Source organism: Garra rufa, chromosome 13 (assembly GCF_049309525.1).
Source record: "Garra rufa chromosome 13, GarRuf1.0, whole genome shotgun sequence".
In the NCBI taxonomy this organism is placed as follows: domain Eukaryota; kingdom Metazoa; phylum Chordata; class Actinopteri; order Cypriniformes; family Cyprinidae; genus Garra; species Garra rufa.
Window position 1 is genome coordinate 8,656,172 of NC_133373.1, and position 26,951 is coordinate 8,683,122.

Consider the following 26,951-nt stretch of genomic DNA (forward strand, 5'->3'; position numbering starts at 1 on the left):
TACATCAGCCGTGGCTCCACATGCATTTCGACCCTCTATACCGCACACGTCAACGGCGTGGCTCCAGCACGGCTACCGGAGCAGTTCGCGGACACTTTAGTCAATGCTTGCATTTATAGGAGCCGCCCTGCGGCTTGCTGACGCATCCCAGAAGCGGCTGTCCATGCTACATCCCTAAAGTTAGGCGAATCCCCCACCTCTTCCCTTTCCAACGATTTGAATTTCCGTAGGCGGGATTTATTTGAATGCTGTTCTAATGGACCGCATTGTGACATTCATAGCATCCGGAAAACAAACTCTGTAGTCCAAAGGAGCCGTTCATTGTAGTTTTTGAAAAGGGTTAATTCAAAAAGTGAAAAAGGACCACTTTAATGTATTATTGTGAGTCTTACCTTGACGACGGTGACGAGGCCTTCATTGGTAACGGGATCAGTAGGGATGGAAAAGCGTCCGGTCGGATCCCCTGAAATGATCCGGTAAACTGCATTCCAGGCAGGGGTCCCTGGTTCGTCTTTGTCAGTCACGGTGAGATTCGTCACTATCACATTCACACGGTTCTCCGGGACCTCACCATGGAACTACAGAGACAGACAGAGAGAGATCGATTTTCAGCAAAGATGGCTTTGGCGAGACGCGTGTTCAAGTGTCTGTGTGTGTGTCACTCACAGTCTCTCGGGTGAACTCTGGAGCGTTGTCATTGACATCCAGCAGGCGTATGACAGCAGTGGCGGTGTTGGACAGACCATACGTGGGGTTTCCCTCCATGTCGGTAGCTTGAATGATCAGGGTGTACTGAGGCACCTTCTGCTCGGCACCAAAAACAAAACAAGATAAGTTAGATTGAAAACACAAGATAGAAACGGTTTACAGCAATCTGGGAAACATTATGTTTGAATCTTATTACTTCACCCAATCAAAACAGACTAGCTGCATGTTTTTTGGTAAATAAAATTAAGCTGAAATAATATAGAACAGACTACCAGTCAAATGTTTTTGAACAGTAAGATTTTTAATGTTTTTGAAGAAGTCTCTTCTGCATTTATTTGATCCAAAGTACAGAAAAACAGTACAATTTTGAAATATTAAAATAACTGTATATATTTTAAAATGCAATTTATTCCTGTGATTTCAAAGTGGAATTTTTAGCATCATTACTTCAGTCACATGATCCTTCAGAAATCATTCAAATTTTCTGATTTGCTGCTCAGATAACATTTATTATTATTATTATTATTATGTTGAAAATATAATAATAATATATTCAAATAGAAAACAGTTTTTTTAAATAGTAAAAATATTTCAAATGTTACTGTTTTTGCTGTATTTTCAATCAAATAAATGCACATTTGGTGAGCAGAAGAGACTTATTTAAAAAACATTACAAATCTTACTGTTCAAAAACTTTTGACTGGTAGTGTATGTTAGATGTAAAACTTACACAAAAACAATCTTTGAAATGTTGTTTTGGCTACAATTACTACAATTACTAAAACCAAAACTGAAACAAAAATACACCAAAGATGTAAAAAATAACAAAAATGACAAACAATATCACTGAACTAAAACGAAAAACACAAAACATGACAATATAAAAATAAAAGGTAGTTCAAAAATAAAATTACATAAAAAAACACTATAATAGTATAAAAAACCACTAAAAATCAAGGTCCATTCACACCAAAGATGATAACTATAATGATAAGCGGTGCACAGAAGTTTTTTGGTCTGGTTCTCATAAGATAACCAATATAATAGTATAAATCAATAATAGTAATAAAGACATTATTGCAGTTTATTTATTTATTTTTTAACTAAAAGAATAAAATAATAAAGTGTGATAATACTATTATATTTAATAAAAAAAAAATGAGTATCAAATAAAAATACAACTATTTTCTAATACAATTAATACACTTTTTTTCATGATTTTCAAACCTAAAAACAACAAGCTTTTGTTTGGTGGGTTGCCAAGTGAAGTACGTCAGTACATGAAATGATTCATAGCCTAGATTTATGCTTTCAGTTTATGGAAATCTTATACAGTATTACAGTTAGTCGATCTAAAACGCTAATTGTGCATTAACAGCTGTCAACCATGTTGGTGTGCAAATGAGTGGTCTGAAATTATTTAACCAAGGAAGTCCTTATTGAAATAAGGAAGTCCGCACTACAACTATAACGATAATGACAGAGAGAAACAATATTTTGGAATCACTCTCAGATGATGAATAATTGAAAACATTGACAGCCAATCAGAATCCACCTAAGCTTTCACATGTAAAGCAGCAGACAATGTAACTGCACCTCTTCATAATACACATTATACGTCCATTAGTGTGGGCACTAATATAGTTATCTTTATAGTTATTGCTCTTGATGTTAACACTGGTGGAGTACGTCTGATTTGCAATACTGTTGTTTATTGTTGACATCGTACCTCACGATCTAGACCTGCAGCCACAGTGATGATTTTGCCGGTCTTGTTGTTGATAGTGAACATGTTGGAGGAGGGGCTCTCTGGAGTCTGGGAGAGGATCTTGTATCTGAGCATCCCATTGGCTGTATTTGGGTCATCCTTATCCTGGGAGGTCACTGTCATTACAAAAGTACCTAGAGACGAGCAGTACATGTAAGTTTTCACTTCATAGGTTAAGATGTGTCATAAACTGTGTTAAAAACATCAATGCAAACATGTGTACCTGGTTTGGCGCCCTCATCCACGGTTCCGTTCCAGATCTGGTGTGTGAACTCGGGCCGGTTGTCGTTCATGTCGATGACATTGATGATAATGTCGATGGGATTCTCCATCTGGTTCCCATTGATGTCCACAGCATGAGCACGGAGCTGAGAACACAAACACACAGTTGTAAAGTTACAGTTTACATGAAAACTCTCTGTGGAAAAATCTGAGCAGCTATGCAACATTCTCAATCTGTAATGGCAGTACTGACATATTTCTAGTAGAAAAGAGGCTCTTAAACACCACACTCATTGTAAACAGCGGTTATTCACGTTAAGCAACTGCTGCAACTCGGTTGCAGTTTGCGTGCTAGAGCAGTCTTCGGTCTGCTGCATATATGCATGAGCTAACAGAAAGCAGCCTGATGCGCCACCTTTGGCACCATTAGGAAGCAAATCATTTCATATTCATGTAATCTCTGCATAATTTGAATCTGAATGTGGATTAGGTGGACACTGAGGGAGGTTAACAGCCTCTCGGGTCCAGTAGTGAAGTGAAAGGGTATTGAAACCAGGCAGGAAAAGTTTGCAACTACTTCCAGGGGAGATTGAGGATTGTTCTTACTTAGGAAAAGCCAGATTTAGGGAATGCCCCCCTGCGAGCACAATGAATGAATGTGTGTGTGTGTGACTTAGTGTTAGGATAAGCTCCTCCGAGTTTAATTTTGTCTGCTCTGCTCTTCATGGTACAGTGGATTAGAGGGATGTCAAAGGTCACATTCTCAGACTGGCTGCCATGGCAACCCTGACACAGATAATTTATTGGGAGTTTTAGAGGGTTTCTCTCTATCCTGGATGGAATGCATGGATCTAAAGAACAAAGGTCTGATCTTTAAACAATGTGTGCGCTCAGAACGGGCACTGGAAAGTGCTTACGCCATCTTACGTGTACATTTGTATTTATAAAAAAATAAACTTTAAAGGAGACATCGGATGCAAAATTCACTTTTACATAGTGTTTGCATATAAATGTGTCTGGGCAACCACCCTACAATGATAAAAATCCATTCACTCTTTTTTTTTAATCCCCAAAAACCTAAGCAGTCTCAATTTTCAAGCTGTTTTGATTTTCTGAGCAGCATGACGTCATACTGTCACATGTTAGCATATTTCCGCCCTCAGCCGGTTGTAGGCTGTCCGCCATTTTCTCCTCACTTAAGCAGCTTCAGCGACAACAGTGTCTCGTAAGCAATGCAGGTGTTTTGTAGTTGGATGTATAAGTGAACATAAAAGTCTTCATTTTCTCTTACATCAGAGCCACTGAGGACGCAGTGGATTAGTTTTGTTTTTGATGTTAATGTGCCACAGATACACAAAAAATGAAAGAGAGGGGCGGAGTTAGAGGTAGCTCATTATCATTTAAAGAGTCATTCACGGAAATGGGTCACTGTGAACAGAGCTGTTTTTGACAAGGTAAAAGAGGTGTTATTTTACATGACCATTGAGGGATTTTAACCAAAGTGTGTTAGAGACATTTCATGAAGAACCTAAAGAATCATTCCAACTTGTGGAAAATTGATGTCCCACTTTTACTCTGTGATTCGGTGGCTAAATATTAAACTGAACAATATGAAACTCGCCTTTCGCCTTTATACACCACTTTTTATAATAAAAATGACACTTTTATACTTTTATCATCATACAAAAAATGACATTCAAATTACATCCATTTTATTTAGTTACTTGAAAATGCATTAGAACATCAGCTATAAAAAAGGAAAATATGGTAATAGATCTTGCTTTTTATAAAAAATTAAGAAAGTTACTAAGAATATTTTTGAGGTTAAAAATTGCATTTGAAAATTATATGCAGATGATGTCATGCATAGTAAAACATATGGTTATGGTCATTATTGAATCTTACATTAAAACGGAATTCTAAATGAAATCTTTATAAGATATTTATAAGGTTTCATACATTTGAAAAATAGATCTTGTTTTAAGGATATTTTATGGAAAGTAACTAAGAAATATTTTTTTGCACAAGTATAATATATATTTGTACAAGCACTGCCGGTCAAAAATTTGGGATCAGTAAGATTTTTAATGTTTTTAAAAAAAATATTTTCTGCTTAACATATTATTAAAAATACTGAAAATAACAATAATAATATTGTGAAATATGACTGCAATTTAAAATAGTGGCATTTAAAATAGAAAAGATTTATATTTTGAATAAATCCTGAAAAAGTATCACAGCTTCCAAAGAAATACTAAGCAGCAACTGTTTCCAACATTGTAATAAATCAGTATATTAGAAGGATTTCTGAAGGATCACAGAAATAAATTGTAATTTAAAGTATGGTAAAATAGAAAACTGTTATTTTAAATTACAATAATATTTCATGATATTACTTTTTTCTATTTTTGATCAAACAAATAGAACTTTGATGAGCATAAGAAACTTCTTCAAAAAACATTACAAATCTTAATGATGCCAAACTTTTGAACAGCAGTGTATATTTATGGCCATGTTTGATGTACTATCTGTATGTATCACCTATTTTCTCAGTCTTAATACTGCTAAATGCATTGCATTGAATATCTGGATGCATATGCATATGAAAATTCTATGCAGATGATGTCTTGCATAGAAAAATATGTGGTTATTTCAGTAGGGAATCTTTCATTAAAAAATATATTTTAAGAGAAAAACCTCACACAGGCTTTCAGTACGTTTTCATAAACCAAAATATTGTTGTAAATATAAATATTTTTGGATGAATCTACACTAAGTCATAAACACACACTTACATGGAAATTTGGAATGTGTTCTCTGTCCAGCGGTTTGGTGACGGACAGGATTCCTGAAATGGGGTCGATGATAAACAGGCCAGTGGGGTTTTGGTCGGCTCCTGGTCCGGTCACGCTATAGCGCAGCGTGTTACTCTTGTCCTTATCTGACTGGATCTGAAACACACACACACACACACATACACACACATTTTGCAGGATAAACATAAAATTGAGTTACTCTGCACTCAAGTGCCAATCCGGTGAATGAATTACCGTTTATTTGTATCGTACGTTTTTCGAATACACTTCACATGATGAACCAGTATTGTTTATCTATGTGTACACACTCACTTTCACAAGCTCTTCAGGGAATTGTTTTCTGGAGTTTTCAAGCACGTTGACAGGAGGAATGACCCAGTCTCTTTTCACGCGATTCACACTGCCGTCGCCCTTGACAAACACAGTGTGCCGTGGAAACAGTATCACTGGCACCTGGCAAAGTAAAAAAACAGTGAAAAGAACAACAGTTACATTCACAAACACCCACACGCTCTATGTACATTAGGTGATGCACACTCACACACACACACACACACACACACACACACACACACACACACACATACACACTGCGGCACTTTCAACACATCTGCCCCGGCCCCAAATAATTACAGAATTAATTTTACCCTCTGTAATGGGGTCATAAATATCACTGCAGCTCCATCGTTAAATCCCACAGCAGTAACACCCACATAGTGAATTTGAGAGTGTGTGTCGAGTTTGCAGTATTGTTCCATTTTCTTTCTCCCTGAGCCTTGTTATTCAGTGCCAAAGGCAGTCAGAAATGTGCTTGACCAGACATTTGCCCTGCTCTTAGTGTTATAGAGAACAAAACCCCTCTGAGTGTCCATTTAAGAGTTCATTTCCAGCTACCAACACAATACAAAGACTGAATACTTTATGCAAGTACAAAGAGTGTTTTCGCTTATAAGGTGATTCAATATTTCTTCTCAGTTGATAGCAACTAAGCGTCTCTTTTTCTTGACCCATCTTCTCTCTTTTCCTCTCGGTGGTGAAATATTGCTGGTAATGACAGACACTTGGGGGTGGGTGGCAGTTCGGTGTTGACGAAGCGAGGTAGATACTCTCGTTTTTCTCTCTCTGTGCTGTGACTCAGGTGATGAGCTAACTCATTACCCCTGTACCTTCTCACAGTCGCACCATCCCTCCAAACGAACTCACAGACAACATAAACATCAAATGAATTGATGGAAACACATCTTTCACCTATGTTCCTTCTCGTTAACTTTTCATATCTTCCATTTCACTCTCATTCCATGTTTCACGCCTCTCTGTTTCTTGTTATCTCTAGCTGTACAAAACAGGGCTGAGCTTTTGATGATATTTGATTTATATACATTTAATGCAATTTATTTAGTGCATTTAACTACTCTGAGATTTCATTTATAGCCATAAACACTCAGAATGTTTAGTGTAAGAAGAATCGATCCAAGATGTTCATGTCTTTCTTTCTTAAGTGGAATTCTTTTTTGAGGAAATCATTCCAGGCCTTTTCTCCATATAGTGGACTTCAATAGGAATCAGTGGGTTGAAGGTCCAAAATGCAGTTTCATTGCAGCTTCAAATGGCACTACATGATCCCAGCTGAGAAATAAGGGTCTTATCTATTTTCAAATTAAGAAAATTCTAATTTCGATACATTTTAACCACAAATGCTTGTCTTGCACTAGCCCTGACTTTACACTTTTGGAAGGTGCTTTAAAAGGTTCTTCACAGCGAACAGAAGAACTATTTTTGGTTCCACAAAGAACCTTTCAGTCAAAGGTTCTTTAAAGAACCATCTCTGTCTTACCTTTTTATAATCTGAAGAACCTTCTTTTGCTACCAAGAACCTTTTGTGAAACAGAAAGTTTCTTCAGATGTAAAATGTTCTTTATGGAACCATTTAGACAAAAAGGGTTCTTCTATGGCATCGTGAAGCACCTTTATTTTTAAAAATGTACGTAATCACATTGGAAATCATGTGGTTAGATCTGTGTACTTTGGTTCAAAAAGGTAGAGTAGGGTGAAAAACTCCATCTCATTTTCTTCTTCAACTGACAATGTTGTTTTACCTTTTTTTGTAAAGGGTGTTTGACTTTCTTTGCACATTCACTTTGTAAACCTACATCACCTTTTCAATTTTACACCATAATTTGTGAGGTCGAACTAGTGCAAGACGAGCATTTGTGGTTAAAAAGTATATAAATGTGTATTTTTTTGTGAAAATGACCAATCGTTTTGCTAGATAAGACCCTTATCCCTTGACTTGGATTGTGTAGAGACTTTTAAAGCTGCATTGAAACTGCAATTTGGACCTTCAAACCGTTGATTCCCATTAGTCCACTATATGGCGAAAAATCCTGGAATGTTTTCCTCAAAAACCTTAATTTCTTTTCAACTGAAGAAAGAAACACATGAACATCTTGGATGACAGGGGAGAGTAAATTATCAGGAAATTAGAAACCTTTAACCATCTAAATACACAAAAAACACCATGCAGACTTATACCACATTTGAGCAATGACGAATCGTTAAATTTTGAATCGATTCATTAAAACCACCAAACACAATTAATCAAACACACCGTTTTTAACGTGGCTTTTGCTACCTTAAATCAAAGTCGCAGTTAAATCTCACAAGACAAGGAAGGAGATCGGTTGCAAAACTAGTCTAATGACACGTTCTTTAGGAAACTTAATGGCCAAATTAAAAGCTCATTAAAAACGCAGTGATATTCCCAGAGTTGCTTGGTTTGAATGTTGCAGCAAACTCATTGCTTTAGTCTAAACCCTTCGCCCTCTCATACTTTGCCTCTTCGACCATCTCAGTCTTTATCTCGCCCCTACTCGCTCTCCCCCCCGCTGGCTCCTCTCGTCCTCCTTCCCCTTGGCGGCAGTGTGTGGGCATGTGTGTATCAGTAATAAAGAGTAAATTCTCCATGTCTCTGAGCAGAAGGCAGGGCTATGAGACATATGGTTAGTGTTCCCAAGCTGAGGGTCCAGATCTCCGCTGTCTAATGTATCCTCCTGCCTTAATGTCTCTTTAGCATCGTTAAACATTAATTACAGCCCTACTATCAACGTGTTAGTGCTCTGCTAATTTTCTAATATAGTTTTATTAGAGCTTTGGCTTTGTCACAGAGGGCCTACGGATGAAGAGAGACATTTTTGTGAGCTCACATTCGCACAATGGCTGTTTGATGGTGTAATTGCAGCGTGAGGCTAGTTTAGAAACGCCATGCGCCGTTAGCGATCTGACACGGTTATAATTAGTGTGAATTCGCAGTCACGCAGACGGCGTTCGCTGTTAACGTGCGATAGCGCATGACTTCCTACCTGCTTGGGTTGGGTGAAGTTGACGTGCACCAGCCATTGCTCTTGAGACTTCACGTCCTTGGCCTTAATCTCCAAGCTCCGACCCTTCCTGTCAGAGAGCTGCAGGGTTCGCGCTGCGAGAACCGTCCCGTCAGCCTCTATCCGGAAATCCGCAGGGTCTCCGCTCTCGAAACGCAAGCCAGAACCTCTGCCACAGTCCACGAAATCCACTGCAAAAGAGAGAGAGAGGATTGAGTGCTGGCCTGCTTTTGTTTTTAAACTGCAAACATCTTCTTTTTTTTTTTTTTTTTTTTACAAAAAAACAAGCACACAGGAAATCACATTCTGCTCCTCCGCAAGGGAATAATGGTTTTACTTGAAAAGTGAGGACAAGGAGAGCGAGAGATGGAAAGTGTGCACTGACAGAGAGAGAGAGAGAGAGATCGAGGAAGAAGCAGAGAAAAGAGAGAGATGGTAGGAAAGGAGAGTAGGTACAACTTCTGAAGCTCTCCTGCATTATTCATGCTGAGACATCCCCTGCAGGCCCCCAGGTGTGCTGAGGAACGGAGGAACAGGAGGACGAGGAGACAAAGAGAGAGAGGGCTGAGGGGAGGGAAAAAGAGAGAAAACTGAGAAAAAGCCGAGTTGAGAGGTATCTGCGGCACAGCACTGGAGGGAATCGTATTAGAAGTACAGACATATACAAATGAATGTGCTTTATTTATTATGCCGCAATTAGAGAACACAGACAGACAATTACACGCCCAGAACTGAGAGAGATGCCGGGACGCTCTCCTATCAGGACGCATTTGTTTGCGAGGAGCCTCGTATTGACTGGGCTCATTTGTCTGACATTTTTCATCTTTCAAGCAGAACGCCAGCTCTCATTATCCAGCCCAGGTGGACGCCGCACGTGATTTTTCGCAAAGCGTTAACGTGACACGGTATAGCTGCAGTGGACGTACGATTACTGACAGGGATTCATTCCACCGTTCATCAGTCCTGTCAGGACATGGACTATTAATAAAAACACCCGTAAGCACGCTAAGGTGTGTTTGATACTTGAATTTTGGCCACCTTGATGCAAACATGCATAGACCGTTGAATATGCATGATCAATTTGCATATCATTTAACAAGAACATTTACAATGATTTAATATACATGAAATCTGTCATGTGCAGGCAGATATTAGTCATCCTACAGGGTTAATTAGCTATTAATAGCATGTCAAATTTGTAAACAAATGATTATCATAAGGGTCATTGCTGTACATTTTCCAAATTTACTTACTATTCTCCAAATAACATAAATGTAATATTTTCTCAGATAATAACTTTTTACAAATTCAGTTTGCAGTCCTTGTGTGTTGCATGGAAAAACACACACAGAACTTAGTCCAATAAGTATTATGAACCAAATATTTTTAGTGAATCAAAAATACAGTGCGACCATTGCAGATCCAAATGTACTTTAAAATGGGAGTTTTTAATTAAATTCTCCAAATAACATAAATGTAATATGTTTCTCAGATAACAACAAAAACTTTTTACAAATTCAGTTTGCAGTCCTTGTGTGTTGCATGGAAAAACACACACAGAACTTTGTCTAATAACTATTATGAACCAAATCTTTTTAGTGAATCAAAAATACACAGTGTGACCATTGCAGTAAATTTTCCAATTTGACTTTAAAATTGGAGTTTTTAATTCAATTCTCCAAATAACATAAATGTAATATGTTTCTCAGATAACAACAAAAACTTTTTACAAATTCAGTCTGCAGTCCTTGAGTGTTGCTTGGAAAATGCACACAGAACTTAGTCCAATAACTCTTATAAAACAAATCTTTTTTTAGTGAATCAAAAATACACAGTGCGACCAGTGTAGTCTGATACAATATACAATTATATAAATATCATTTACAGCATTAACAGAGAGAAAATTTCTTTCCTGTCAGAAAAAATGGAAAATGATTGTAGATTTGGAAAAATGGAGATTTAGGAAATATGTTTCAATACACAGCTCTACAAACTATATAGTTAGCTTTTAGGGATGCTCATATTGACCGTTTAACCGTTAACCGTCAGTAAGAATTTTAACCGATTATTACTATCAGTTAAACGGTTAAAAAATGAATAATAATAATAATAATAATAAAGAAAAAAAAAATAATATATATATATATATATATATATATATATATATATATATATATATATATATATTTATTTATTTATTTATTTATAGTTTGCTGCATGGTGAAAGAAAAAATAATGTTTACTCGCGGGCGCGTGTAAAAGTGCGGCTGTCCAGACATATTTCGTTGAGTAAGCACCTGCTTTACCTTCTCTTAGTTTGTGTAACTCGTGTAAGTAGCCTATGCTACATGATGGCAATGGCGATATTGGGTTATCAGAGAGTGAATCCATGAATAAATGTATTCAAATTCTGAATTAATTATAGTCTAAAAAGTGCGCGCTCCCCTTACAATCACTGGAAAGCTGTCACTCATACAATACTGTAGTTAATCGCAATCTCACAAAGTTAATAAAAAGTAATAAAAAAAAATAAAAAAAACCTTTACTCTGTACAATGAATCTCTTATTTACATCATGTCTACACTTTCTTTGTTTTAATGAGAGAGTTCGTGGAGGTATAGAATTCAGCAGAACTGAAACGGGCACTTTGAGTGGTGAGAGGATCGTAACATAGCCGCCTCTGATTGGCCATTGCTATAATGTAATCAACAGAAATGTCTGTGATTGGCTATTGAACGCTGCGAAAACACGTTTCTCCACATATGACTACTGGATGAAAAGACCCGAACCGCAAATTGAAAGGACTTTTGTGAAGTGTCTTTGTCACGGATCTAAGCGTTAACAGACAGCGTCCCAGTCTATCCGTACAGCATGTCCACATGTTAAAAACTGAGGTATAAGCTGGCCTGCTATATATTTTTATGTCCGACGAGAAGAACAAGACCGGTACAGTTCTTCAAAGCGCATAGAATGATTCAGTGTGTTTTAGTTTTGTCATCTTAATTAGGTAGTTATTTAGTTTATACATATTTAGTGTAGGCCTATTTATATTATTCTTTTTTTTCATTCTGATGTTCTCAGAAGCGCTGCTCATGCGTGATAATTTGAGTATATGAAGAATGCAGTTTTTGTTGTTGCTCTGTATGCTGCTGTTTGCACGTTAAAATAAAACATTTGCTTGTATTTTTATGTATCATCACAGATACTCGTGCATTCTATTTTTATTTTAAACGAATTCATTATTCTAATTTTATCAGTTAACGGTTAATGACCGGATAACGAGCAGCGGTTGTCGGTCAGGAAAATTAACCGAAATGAGCATCCCTATTAGCTTTTCACAAATTCAGTCTGCAGCCCTTGTGTGTTGTATAGAAAAACACACACAGAACACAAGTCCAATTTACAAACAAATGACTCTTATAAACTTAGTTCAATAACTATTATGACTTCAATAACTTATGAACTAAATCGTTTTAGTGAATCAAAAACACACCAGTGTAGTCTGATACTCTTATGAGCCAATTAAAAAAAAAAAAAAATCAATTTAGGAAATTTGTATCGATACACAGCTCTACAAACTATGCAGTTAACTTCTCACAAATTAAGTCTGGAGTCCTTGTGTGTTACATGAAAAAGCACAAACAGAACTTGACCAGTGTATTCCAATTTACAAACATCTTTTTTGTGAGTCAAAAATACACAATACATTCAGTGGTGTCTGATACCCCAAATGAACAACTCTTATGACCTGGATCTTTTCCAAAAGTTAATTGAATTTAGTGATTGATTTAGTCTGAAATACAACAAATTATATAAATAAAAATGGCAGGAGTAGCAGAAAGACAATTTCTTCCATGTCGGAAAAATGGACAGTATAACCAAAGATTTGCCATCAAATTGAATCAGGAAATCTGTATCTATACACAGCGTGGGTTGCATGGAAACACACACACAGAACTTGACCAATGTAGTCCAATTAACAAACAAATTACTCTTATGAACCGAATCTTTTTAGTGAATCAACAAATACCCTAAATAAATGACTCTTAAGGCCTGGATCTTTTTCAAAAGTCAATTACATACAGAATCAATCTAAAATAAAACAATTTCTTTCATGTCAAAAAAAATAGACAGTATAACCAATGAATTGCCATCAAATTGAATCCAGATTTTCGGAATCGAAAATCCACATCGATACACAGCTCTATGAACAATTGTTTGCTCTACACACAGCTCAACAATTGTGCCTCGGCCTAGCAGTAACACATTGAATCCTGATGTTCATGCAGGAAAAGTTGCGCTCATGTCACTCCCAGAACATTTCCTGTCCTTCCTCTACTATCACTGTCAATAAAAATGGTGCAAAAGCCAATTTTCCATCTCCATGGAAATTTCCATCCTTTCTCTGACTGAGAAACACACACCAGCGAGCACAGACTACGTTTGAAGATGAATTTCTCTCACATAGGTGGCTTTCAACCCATCTGCTTTCAGTGTGTGTGTGTGTGTGTGTGTGTATGTTGGGTTGTTTTCACAAGTGTGATTCTACGCATATGTGTGAGGTAAAACGCTGATTTGCCGTACAGCAATTAGGCAGGTCCGTAGGTAAATTACACCTTTCACTCTTGTTAATCACCATTTATTATGTGAGGACCTCTCAGGGTATTACAGTAGGCTAAAATAATGGCTCACTATTATTAGACATGGCAACCAATGAGACTTTATTACTGATTATTAGATAAAGACCCGCTGAAGGGGGTGAACAATTATTACGTTTATCTGATTGTTAATATTGGTAGTCCCGGCGTCCTTGCGCGTTACTTGCGTAAAGCGCCTCCTATGTTGTTTAATTTTGGTTCTTCAAAATTAAAAGACTCCTATTTGCTGCCCCTGGCGCAATGGTACCCATCACAGAGTAATGCGTTTAATGTAACGCGATTGCCCTGATGGCACAAGATGTGCCGCTTGGCAGGTGTGAGGTAGGTGCTTGTGGTGTGTGTGTGTGTCAGTCTAGCTTGACGAAGTGCACCGAGTACGTTTTATTAGATGGCTGCACCAGTTTCGCCTGCAGCTGCATTTTCTTGTGCAGTTTTCATGAGGACGGGGGGAGGTTGTTGTCGAGCGCTATATGTCTACCGCGCTGTCTCCTTCCATTACCGAGCGCTGCTCTTCTAACGGATGAAACAGAGAAAGCAGTGTCTTTGAGTCTTTCTTCTCGTCGCAATCTCTTTACGCGTCCCTGCAAACTCGGCTTAATGCGGCGCTTAAAAGCCACATTACTCATCACGTCTCGCAAGTAAACACAGTTACGGCAAAAACAGTGGAAAGTGATTTAATTACAAGGGTGATTTAATGTGAGACAGAGTTTGCTTAAAATAATTCACTCATTTACATCTGAGGTAGCTTGCATGTGTTTTCTCAACAAATAAGCTGCTAATTAATTAGGATAAATAGATTTTATTCAACAAACCAGTTTCTCCGGCTACACTAATAATATTCATCAAGTGTCTGACATTTATGTCTGGCGTTATTTGTTAAAGGGGTCATCGGATGCCCATTTACCACAAGTTGATATGATTCTTTAGGGTCTTAATGAGAAGTCTATAACATACTTTGGTTAAAATTTCTCAATGGTAGCGTTAAAACGGGTGCCGTGGGATGACGAGCCATAATGTTTACTTTAGCCAACTTCAGCTGCGTTTAGCTGCGAAACTTGCTAACTAGCACATTATTAAGAAAGGCCATTTGCAAAGATGCATAAAAAATCCTTATACTCTGCTGTGGGTGATGCTGTATTTTGAATGATTCGCACGAACATAGACGCATATGTAGATCATGATCGGCTCTTTCCTTTCAAAAAGGAAAGTAACTGTAATCCTCTGCTTCTCCAGCTGTTCAAATGTTGGGAGTAAATTACTACTGCTATGTTCATTATTGCATCCAACAACAGAACACCTCAATCGGAGACATTCTTGTCTTTCCCTGGACACAATGGCAGAGTCGGACTGTTTCAGCTCGGTGAGGGCGGGTCTAAGGTAAGACGCTCATGTCAATCAACTATCGTGGGAGCGGACACACTGACACGAAGCTGAGAATTGCCTGATTTTAAAAAGGGGATTTTACTTTTAAAGATGAAAAAAAAATACCACTGGGTAGATTTCTGGGTTGTGAAATGCACAACAAAAAATATCTAACCCTTTAGCTGCAAAATCATGGGACAAGGTCTTGATTTATCTGTAATGAACTGATACAATCTAAATATGAGGCAATTAAAAACAAAAAAAATGATTTATTTTCTGTCACCTTGACCAATGAGATGGAAAATAATTTGTCAAAGTGCTAAACGCAAGCTGGAGATTTAGTAGGCTTGATATGTGCGTGTGTGAGAAGGTGATCAGACACCACAGACATGTTTGAGAAGCAAGACGAGAGTCGTTTGCCCTTCACTATATCTCTTCAAAATCACCGGAATGATTTTTAAGAGGCAGATTGAAGAGGAACTGAGAATTTAAAGCAATTCTGCCATTATTTACTCACCCATCAAGTCGTTTCAAACCTGTATGCTGTTATTTCTTCTGAGGAGCACAGAGTACAAATCTGAACTGTTACGCAATTCTTGTCCTACACCACACTGTTCTGTAACCAGAGGCTGTCAAGCTCCAAAAAGCATAAAAAACACAATCAAAACTATCATCCATATGACTTGTGTATTATATTTTCAACAGCTTTATATGATGAACAGACTGAAAAGTCATTATTCAGTCACTTCCCTGAAACTCTGGAAAAACTCAGAAACTTTGAAACTGCTTCACAATGCCATAGAAGAACCTTTTTGTCTAAATGGTTCCATAAAGAACCTTTAACATCTGAAGAACCTTTCTGTTTCACAAAAGGTTCTTTGTGGCGAAAGAAGCTTCTTCAGATTACAAAAAGGTAAGTAGAGGTGGTTCTTTAAAGAACCTTTGACTGAATGGTTCTTTGTGGAACCAAAAATGGTTCTTCTATGGCATCACTGTGAAGAACCTTTAAAAGCACCTTTATTTTTAAGAGTGTGGACTTTCAGTGAATAATTTAACTTTAGAAAGACTGGAATTACTTTAAAAAGTTTGACAGCCTTTTAACTGTTGTAGTATGACATAGCTGAACCACAAATGTCTATTTTATGCATCATAGGAAAAAAAAGTTTGAAATGACGTAAGAATCGTCTAATGGTGAATCTCATACTTTTCCAAAAGCACAAATGAAGACCTGGCAATGTGCACACATTGAGGCTGAAGTGCTGATCTGGTGAGCCAGCAGAGGTGTGATGTGCTCTGTAAGCAATCTCGTTTTCCCATTAGCATTTAGCATTCAACACTAACATCACATCTTTACCACTCAAAATGTCCCCGCTATTCCCTCCCAACGGGACTCTTAGTTCGTTTTAATACGAGCCGGCTTCAACTGGTATGAGCTTTTAGTAACAGCAAGACATAAATGAGGAAAGTAATGGAAAAATAGTTTTGTTTAGCCCACCGCCCCCATGAGAGAGCGTAAAATAGCTGTCTTAATGTCGTCGTTTGGGGTTTCATGGTCTCCGAGACATACTGAGCCTTCCTGTGAAAGAATTCAGATGGATGTGGCACTTAGGACCCCACTCCGCACCGAGCAGAGCTGTCTTTTGTACCGCCTGCCTATAATTGCCCTTTTTCCATGACTTTTCTAAGGGTGAGCTTCCTCTAATGGCCACATCGCTCAGGCACATCCCTCGGTGGGCATGGCAACTTAGGTTTAACTCATATGCACTTCTCTCGCCAAACACACACACACACACACACACACACACACACACACACACACACACACACACATACACACAGAAAAAAAAGCTAGACACATTCACAAACACACCTAAACACAGACTGAGAAAATGCACCAATGGGAGCTAAATCAATTCGAAAACCAAAGTGCGCATTAAACTGTTAGAGCTTTTCAGCTCATAAAGGGATTCATTATCTCTTTTGGAAAGCTGCACAATATGTAGCTCCTATAATGAGCCAATGGCTATTGATTAGTTGCCAAAATGTTATAATGGTGAGTAACAGCTGCTTTTATGTGTTCCTCTGTTAATGTGAATCATCTAAGCCTTTGATCCAAAAGTACAACTAAACATATCGCATCTACTCGCCTCATGCTGTTCCCCCTCATAAACAAAGCAAAGAGTAAAACATAGAAAGAGAATGTGACATTCCCTCTTAAAATATCCTCTCGTCTCTTTCCTCATTTGTTCAGATTTATACTTTAGATCAAAAGAACATGGTGAATCTCACGGCTGATTAAGCTCAATCTCAACCTGTTAAATGACTTGATCACATGCAAATGCATGCGCGCACAGATAAATACATGTGAACAGCGACATTCCACTCAATTTCTGCCTTGTACCCTTTTTTCACACTAATGTAATGTCAGTGTAACAGAATGCCTTATTTAATTCAACCACAGGACTGAACGATCTGTATATATATGTCACTAACAAAAAGAACATTCAATAGTGGCTCAACAGCAAGTGCTTTTACTGGCTCCACTTTAGAAAAACACACATTTTTATTTTTAACAACATATTATAATGTTGTCATGAAAATATTTGTTTAAAATAAAAACAACAGCAGCTGTAGTGTATATTAATGTAACACAACTCCATTCAAAGTTTTCTTTTAAATAAAATAATATAATAAAATCAATAGAAGTTATATTGTACACAACTTTATGTAACATTAATGTAACTCCAAGCCATAGTAAAAAAGTATTTAAAAAAAATACAGTTCAAATCTATTAACATATTTACTGACAGACTTACTGATATAAAAATGACAATTAAACTTTATTTGAAGTATCACTGGTGTACAATGCAGATTTCTTAATATTAAGCCTAAAATGTGTTTTAATGTCAGTATTGAAGAGGATTGCATGATCTTTAAATAATATCTGTCTTTAAATGCAAGATATTTAAAGTATATCTGAAATATACTTGCAGTAGTTCCATTTTAGCACAATCAAATGTGACCCTGGACCACAAAACCAGTCTTAAGTAGCACAGGTATATTTGTAGCAATAGCTAAATATACTGCATGGGTCAAAATGATAGATTTTTCTTTAATGCCAAAAATCATTAAGATATTAAGTATTTTGTACATTTCAGTAATATATTAAAACTATTTTTTTATTAGTAATATGCATTGCCAGGAACTTCATTTGGACAACTTTAAAGGCAATTTTCTCAGTATTTAGATTTTTTTGCACCCTCAGATTCCAGATATTCAAAATAGTTGTATATTTCACTATGGTGTATATTAATGTAACTTCATTAAATGTTATGTTTTATTTAAAACAGAATAAAATAAAATCTCTAAAATCTCAATTTGTTGTATACATCATCTGAAATCTGAATAAATAAGCTTTGTTAGGATAGGACAATATTTGGCCGAGATACAACTATTTGAAAATCTGGAAACTATGGTTCAAAAAAAAAAAAAAAAAAAATTCTAAATATTGAGAAAATCACCTGTAAAGTTGTCCAAATGAAGTTCTTAGCAATGCATATTACTAATCAAAAATTAAGTTTTGATATATTTACAGTAGAACATTTACAAAATATATTCATGGAACATGATATTTACTTAATATCCTAATGATTTTTGGCATAAAAAAAAAAAGATCATTTTATTTGTGCTATGACTGGTTTTGTGGTCCAGGGTCACATATAACTTTAACTTTAACTTTAACTGAAATGGAAACATTCTTACAGAAGCTTCTAAGTTTATCACAACTCATTCTTGTAATTTCTAAAAATTCTTGAGGCATTGAGCCAAGTACCCTGCAGTACTTTATGTTAATCTAATGAGTACCATGTAAATACCATATGGTAATCCAATTACCATCTACCGTCTGATGCCGTCACTGCACCATAGTAGCACCACAGCATATTTCCGAACAGGTCATTTGGTTACTCCCTGACATCACCATTTGAATATTCTGGATTTACATGCAAATTCTGAGTTTCAACAAATGCTTTGCACTAGAAGAAAGTGTGTAGTAATGTTTTGTACAGAACACGGATGCTAAACATTCCAACAGAATACAACTCTCCGCCACATTTCCCATGCACAACACTTGTCAGCTTCTAACCATAAATCACACCTCCAAAATAGACACAAATAAAATGTGCGATACTGAATGCTGTGAAAAAAAAGAAGAAAAATCATTTTCTGGCATTCACCGGATAATCCCTGTCACAGACAAACTCAATTATTCATTCCGCATCATAATAGCACTAAGGGCCTTTAGGTTACTTTTTCAATCATACATTTTTAGTGCGACGCTGGCGTTTTGCATGTGTGTTTGTGTATGTACGCATGCGTGCAAAGTCTTTTTAACCTCTGACCTCGCTAGATTGGTGGTGTCTGCGAGGACTTAGGATTTATGGCCGTGCGCAGAGCCACACACACATAAACACAAGCTAAAGCACACACACATGCAGCATATGGCAGGGGCGCCGCGCCAACCCGATCCTGAGGACCTAAAACGGCCAGCGCATTCCTTTGCTGTCTGTCCTCACATTTACAAAAAACAAAACAAAAAAACAAACAAACTGATTTTTAAAGCCTCTGACAAATTGTCAACCACATCTCGGGCCTTTAAAACAGAGCAATTGGCTCCATATTTTGTGAGCTAATTCAAACATTTAGGCAAATTAATTGCAAAAGTATTCATTACAGAGCATATAATTCTATATTACATGTTGTTTGAGACTTTCACTCTGTATTTACTCATATAATTGCTCTATAACATGGAGCCTATTATAATGTGTGACCAAACGTCCATGACAATTACTATTATTTGGGTTTGAAAACCCAGAAAATTGCTTTTGTGACAACGGTGCCTGTGGGGACGCTGACTGGGTCACGAAATTTCCCGCGTCAATGGACAGACATTACAGTTGCAACCTTTTTCCCTTGCCTCCTGTACGTTATCATGTCTCCTACACACTTAAAGTACTCACATTAAATACAGCGTGCAAAATGTGAGAAATATGTCTTCTTATTAGGGATTCAGAAAAGCATACTTAAAGATAACATAAAACGGCATTCGCAAGTCATTTAAGTGCGGTAATGAGGGTATTTCAGGGTGAAACCGAACATTCAGCAGCTGATAATGTAGGGCAGGATTACATCTCTTAGTATTTGATTGGATCATGCAAAGTGAAAACATGTTAGATTATGATATTAATATTATTTTGCACCTGGCCTTGGGTATGTTTCAAAAGCCTGGAATTTAATGAAAGCGCACATTTCTTTTTGACCCTGATGAGCAATATGACCAGGGACATTTATTAATTGTTATTAAGTAAATTTCGTTTTGATTTCATTTCGTCTTTTATGCATCTCTCTGCTGCTGTTTCTTAAATGTGGTTACTGTAGTTTGATCTGAGGCAAGACTGTAGTGAGTGTACAAGATATGGAACGGTTCATTGAAAACCATATTGATCTGAATATCAATATGTCCCTCTCAATGTCTATGGTGGTCACAGCCCTGATTCTGTTTAAGGATCAGAAGCACAATGAGAGAACTATGTCTGACAGTGACACGACAGAAAAAAACACTCATCTGCTGCATTTTAGCAGCACAAAGCACTGCAGTATCATGAATGGACATTGTTACAAAGACAGGACTACTGCAGTAACTCAGGGAGAGGTTCTTTTATGATTGTTCAGCCACAAAGGCGGAAATAAATAAATGAAAACAATTACATGTTGACTTAAAGCACATGAATAACACAGGCAGGTTACCACCCACCTTTTGACCAATGAATTTCCATGACTTTTCAATGACCCTTCCAGTATTGATTTATGCACTTACAAATTATTCAGATCACTTTGATTTTTTAAAAATAATAATCTTTAGAAAAAAAATAAATAAATTCACTCATATTTGCTCAAAAGTTTTGCTCAATATCAAGCTGATCAGACCAAAACATTCAAAAATATTAACTATAGAAGTAAAGAAAATTAACTATAGAAATATTCACTGAAGATATTGCCATGAATTTAAGATATAATTTAATTTATATATATTTTTATGTATATTTATTGTGTTTTATGATATACAATTATTTTGATGTAAAACAATAAAAGTTGACATTTTTTTCCATGAGAACAGTAAATACCCATTAAATTATATATATATATATATATGCATTACATTTATCTTATTTTATAATATATATATATATATATATATATATATATATATATATATACACACAATATTTTTAACATTTTTTATAATAAACAAATTATCACTATTATTATTTTGTAAAACAATGCAAATTGTAATATTTTCAGATTCTTCATCAGAACAGTTAATACCCTTTAAATAATAAATATAATATTCATATTATATTTATTTTAATTTATAATATACAATTATAATTATTATGTAAAACAATCTGAGGGTGCAAAAAATCTAAATATTAAGGAAATTTGTCCAAATTAAGTTCTTAGCAATGCATAGTACTAATACAAAATTAAGTTTACAAAATGTCTTCATGGAACATGATCTTTACTTAATATCCTAATGATTTTTGACAATAAAGTAAAAATCAATCATTTTGACCCGTACAATGTATTTTTGACTATTGCCACAAATATACCCATGCTACTTAAGACTGCTTTCGTGGTCCAGCGTCACATATATTAGTATTATTATGTAAAACAATAAAAATTGTGATGTTCTCAGTTTCTCCATGAGAACAGTAGTTCCTTTAAAAAAAAAGGAAGTATATGAATCATTTGAAAACAAATACTGGGACGTTGTGAACCTGCGAACACATACGTTCTCTCAAGTGTTCGGAGTTTGATGTAAAATGGATGGTAAGCCACAGGAATCATTAATTGGAGGTTGATGGAGGGAGGAGGGGATTATACAGGCTTCAGATTATGTGTGTGTGAGTGATTGAAGACTCCCTCGGGGTCAGCAACGCTGACCAATGTAATCGCTCTTCATTGTGAATCACAAAGACTGACAGGAAATAACAAACAGTAAATAATTGCAAACATCTGCACTCCCTCTCACAGCACTGAATGCAGATGATACTATAATTTACCAAGATTGCTCAACAAACTGAACTCCGTTTTGAGATTTTGAAACAGCAGTCTATGTGTGTGTGTGTGTGTGTGTGTGTGTTAGCATATCTGACTGGCTGCGGTAACACACCTTGCTAAAAACAGTCACTTTAATCTACAACAGATTTTATAATCTAAAAAACAAGCCAGCATTTGTGTATGTACCTGCATGCCTTGCGTGTTTTCACGGCTTCTGTATTTAGAAAGCACAGATTGAAAAAGCAAACGCCAAACAAACGAAGACAAAAGCAGGATTAGACTTTCTCAAATCTTGAGTTCCCAGGAAAATAATAGTGATTTGAGCTCAAGCCCTGATTAAATTTATAGTGCTGCGTGGCATGTGTGTTGGCATCCCGGCGTTATTTGTTTAAAAGGTTCTTCCTCTTTGATCTCTTCATCTGACACGCAGCAACCGAGGACGAGGGTGATAAACCGCCTGTGTCAATAAAGGTACGTTCACACAGACAAAACCAGAAACCACAGTTGTGTAAAATCACAGTGCTATATTTTCGATATTCGAAGCTCGAATGCGATGTGAACGAAATAGCGAACGGACCACTTTTGCCATTTCGCACACTCGGATGTGGTGAGGGTGCAGAATTTCAGATATTGATTTTTTGGCTAGCAGAAATCTATAACCTCCTGTTCATAACAGATGCCCATTAGATCCTGCAGTTCAGAGAGAAACATCCCCATTGTGGCCACTAAAAAACACAGCTAAAATGTTTTTGAACAGGGTGTGTGAGGAAGTCAATTACCTGTCCTCAGGTGCGCCACCGATACATGAAACACGACTCCAGCGAGTCTACAGAGGTTTCAAATGCGCTCGCGCACACACATACAGCGCGAAATGAGCAATGGAGGATCGTCTTTCATTATCGACGCTCCTCTGCAAGACACTCGATACCTTTTTAAAGGCAAAGGGAGGGCGTATGCTTACTACAAATGCTAAAAGCAAATCGAATCCCATGCGGAAAGGAGTTAAAGGAGGAGTTCACTTCCAGAACAAAAATTTACAGATAATTTACTCACCCCTTTGTCATCCAAGATGTTCATGTCTTTCTTTCTTCAGTCGTAACGAAATTACGTTTCTTGAGGAAAACATTTTAGGATTTCTCTCCATATAGTGGACTTCAATGGTGCCCCCAAGTTTGAACTTCCAAAATACAGTTTAAATGCAGCTTGAAATAATCCCAGCCAAGGAAAAAGGGTCTTATCTAGCAAAACAATCAATTATTTTCAAAACAAACTGACAATTTATATACTTTTTAACCTCAAATGCTCGTCTTGCATAGTCTGTGTTGAAAAACTCCCATCTCGTTTTCTTCTTCAACGTCAAATTCAACGTCTACACCGCTGTTTTACATTTTTTTTTTAGTAAAGGCCATTTGATTTCCTTTGCATGTTCACTTTGTAAACACTGGGTCAGTACTTCTACAGTGATGTAGGATGATTTTGAAGTTGGGGAAGAAAACGAAATGGGAGTTTTTTGACATACCCTAACGTATTGACCCGGGAAAAAACATGTACATCTAGACAAGATGAGTGTTGGAGGTTAAAAAGTTTATAAATTGTCAATTTGGTTCGAAAATAACTGATAGTTTTGCTAGATAAGGCCCTTATTCCTCAACTGGGATCGTTAAGAGATATTTAAAGCTGCATTTAAACTGCATTTTGGAAGTTCAAACTTGGGGGCACCATTGAAGTCCACTATATGGAGATAATTCCTGAAATGTTTTCCTCAAGAAAGACATGAACATATTAAATGACAAGAGGGTGAGTAAATTATCTGTAAATGTTTGTTCTAGAAATGAACTTCTCCTTTAAAAAGTTAGGGGTGTAAATATTAATCGATTCGTATCGATGCATCGATTATGCAGCCGACGATTCAATGCATCGATTCGTCCGCAAGAGTATCGATTAATGTGTTTATTTTGCCGCCTGTTTGTTCACCTGTCTATTTTTAGCATCCGTTCCGACCTTTCTTTTACTGTCTATGGCTCCGACGTAAGCGTACTACCTACTTCTAAGCTGCGGGTGGCACTAACCTCATTATTGTCTTCTACTTCACACTGCTTCAGACGCGTTACTTACGTTTCACAGTCTATCTATATTGTTCATGTTCACACACCTCACATTGTTGTCTGACTTTCAAGAGCGATGATTTTGAACTGATTTTGTGGAGTAGTGTTGTATTTGCAGTTCATCTACTGCAGAGGATGTGTGATCATTAACTATTAATACGATGCAAATTGTATTTTCAAAATGTAACCAATTTTGTATAAAATAAACTTTTTTTTTAAACAGTGAATAGGCTAATTGGCCATAGTAGACCTGCACTATAAGCATTAGACTTTTTATTTTTTTTATTTTGTTCTTATTACAATTTATCTGATTGCACTTTGTAGATGCAGTAACTGTTCTATTTGCTGTTCTATTTGCAGTGCATTGAGCACAACTGCTATAGTGTAACATACACATTATGTGAATAGAATACTGTTTCTGTATTCTGAATAAAAGGCAAATTATTTACTATTTTTGTTGATTTATTTGAAACTTAATAGATATAATGTAAAAATATCTAGTATTGAATCGGATCGAATCGCATCGTATCACAGGGAATTCTGAAGTATCGAAAATAATCGAATCATTGGCTCAAGAAATCTTGAAGGCTCCGATTTACACCCCTATAAAAAGTAATGCGCGCCTGAGGTGTTGTTTCTGATACTAGGTCAGAACTACATTACCCATAGTGCATCAGGATGGTAGACTGGAGTGTAATGAGATTTGTACAGGCACTGACCCAGATAACCAAGCCCGCAGTGGAGGAGTGTGTGTGTGTGTGTGTGTGTGTGAGAGAGAGAGCATGTACGCACTGCGATTTGCCTTTGCCAGCACCAAAAAGCAAATGTCTGGAATAAAGTTACATGTGCTTTTGTTTTAGCGGACTTTCGCGCATCCGCTGTGAGCAGAAGAACAAACGCATTTGGTGTCTGTTAGCATAAGTGTGTCAGCTTCTGTGTGTGAACGGTGACAGCTGGGGAGACAGTGGGATACAGTATTGCGGACAAGGGCGGACTTAGTGCTTTGATATGTGTGCCGGGAGGTGCGTGTGTGTGTGAGGATTATCGCCGACCGAGCTGAAGAAAAAATAAGCACGAGATATATTTCAAAATTCTCAAATTACATAACTATGCACAGATGTAACACACAGATAAAACTATCAAACATCCCTCCCGGACAAGCATACGCTTTTGATTTGCAGTGGACGTCAAAGATTCCTCCGGCTGTGCGGTCACGTTTGCGCCTGGCTAGTTTTCTGTTGACTCAGGAACAATAGTCCCTGCGCAACGAAGCTCAGCCAAATGGGACGAATTAGGCCAGGTTGCCTAGCGCCATGCTGGTCGCCCCTGACAACCCCAAGGCCTCCAGCTTGGAAAGGCTTTTTGCAGAGGGGAGGAATAGAGTTTCATTCGGCCGCATGCTCTCACAAAACACCTCCCCCAGGCTCGCAAAACAATGTCGGCCGTGTCAAATCAATCGGCAACGCCCAAGGACATCAATATGGGGCCAATAAATCTCGCTCGAGGGAAGCCCACTCTCTCACCTCTCCGGCCATATGGGAAACATTGGCGTAACGTGGCCGCGACGCTCGGCCGGCACAAATATGCGAGGCGAAACATTGCGGCACATGGGCGGTGCCGTATTAACCGTGGCATTCGCACAGGTGATAGAGTATCGTGCAAATAAAAGACGGAAAGGTGATAGCGGCATAAAAGCGGGGCTCGGAGAAGGGGCGACGGAGAACGTAACAAAAGACACAAAAGCTTGTCTCCTTTGAGTGTAAAAACCGCGAGAGCGTACACTAGTAAACGCCGCTTCAAAGGAAAGAGTGAGACAATACAACACAAAGACGAGAATATCAGGATGAGACAGGCAGTGGGAGAGTGAGAAAGAGAGAGAGAGAGAGAGAGAGAGAGAGAAACACAGCGATCAGACAGAAAGAGATGATGTCAGCGCTGTAAGTTTTGAGATGGCCCCTCAGAGGAAAGCCGAATCCAGGCCCAAGCTGTTCTGTTTCGTACAGTAAAAGTGAATAGTGATTTATAAGGCCAAAAATCACAATAGTAACACTATCTAAGTCTTGGTGGTCATCTTGGAAAGATGTTTACAGTAATTACTGTTTGTTATGTGACGTGTTTAAAATCAAGTATGACAATTTAACAACTGTGTTTTTTCTAAAACGTAACTGGCACAGAAAGATAAAAAGATGGGAAACATGTAAATGTAGGGAAAATGAACATAATGAAATGCAAAATAAAATACAGAACTTCAAGCAATAAACAAAACTGGAAGAACAGTACATATTAGGGGATTGTTAAAAATTGGTGATAAACAGAACAAAAAAATAAGGGTGATTTGTAAATATTTTTAAAATACACAATTAATTAATAGAATTTATTATAGGAAATTGGAAGCCATGAGGCTGACACACTTCTGTATAGTAAGTGAATTTATAAAATTCATGGCATAGATAGTTTTTAACTATTTATTTTCAAAATGCATTTATGCAATTTATTAAAATGTATGTTTTTTGATGATAAATACGAATAGGGTTACTGTTTTTGTAAAACACATGCAATGTATTAGTCTAGGGCCCGATGACATCCATTTTATTTTTTCCCAAATTCTATTAAATTTTATATATATATATATATATATATATATATATATATATATACATATATATATACAATTTTTATATAAAAATAGACATTTGAAAAAAATTTAATAGAATTTGGGAAAAAATAAAATGGATGTCATGGGGCCCTAGACTAATACATTGCATGTGTTTTATATATATATATATGTATATATATATATATATATATATATATAT

At 36.9% G+C, this 26,951-nt stretch overlaps 1 protein-coding gene across 1 annotated transcript in view; it reads right to left on the reverse strand.

The window, feature by feature from the left end:
* cdh2 (cadherin 2, type 1, N-cadherin (neuronal)) overlaps positions 1-26,951 on the reverse strand; it is a 54,776-nt gene that overhangs the window by 14,042 nt on the left and 13,783 nt on the right. Inside the window, exons 3-9 of the mRNA XM_073853181.1 lie at positions 8,874-9,082; positions 5,827-5,967; positions 5,494-5,649; positions 2,700-2,844; positions 2,438-2,610; positions 667-804; positions 393-578 (exon numbers count right to left, since the gene is read on the reverse strand). Coding sequence (XP_073709282.1) covers positions 393-578; positions 667-804; positions 2,438-2,610; positions 2,700-2,844; positions 5,494-5,649; positions 5,827-5,967; positions 8,874-9,082 — 1,148 coding nt within the window. The remainder of the gene's footprint in view (positions 1-392; positions 579-666; positions 805-2,437; positions 2,611-2,699; positions 2,845-5,493; positions 5,650-5,826; positions 5,968-8,873; positions 9,083-26,951) is intronic.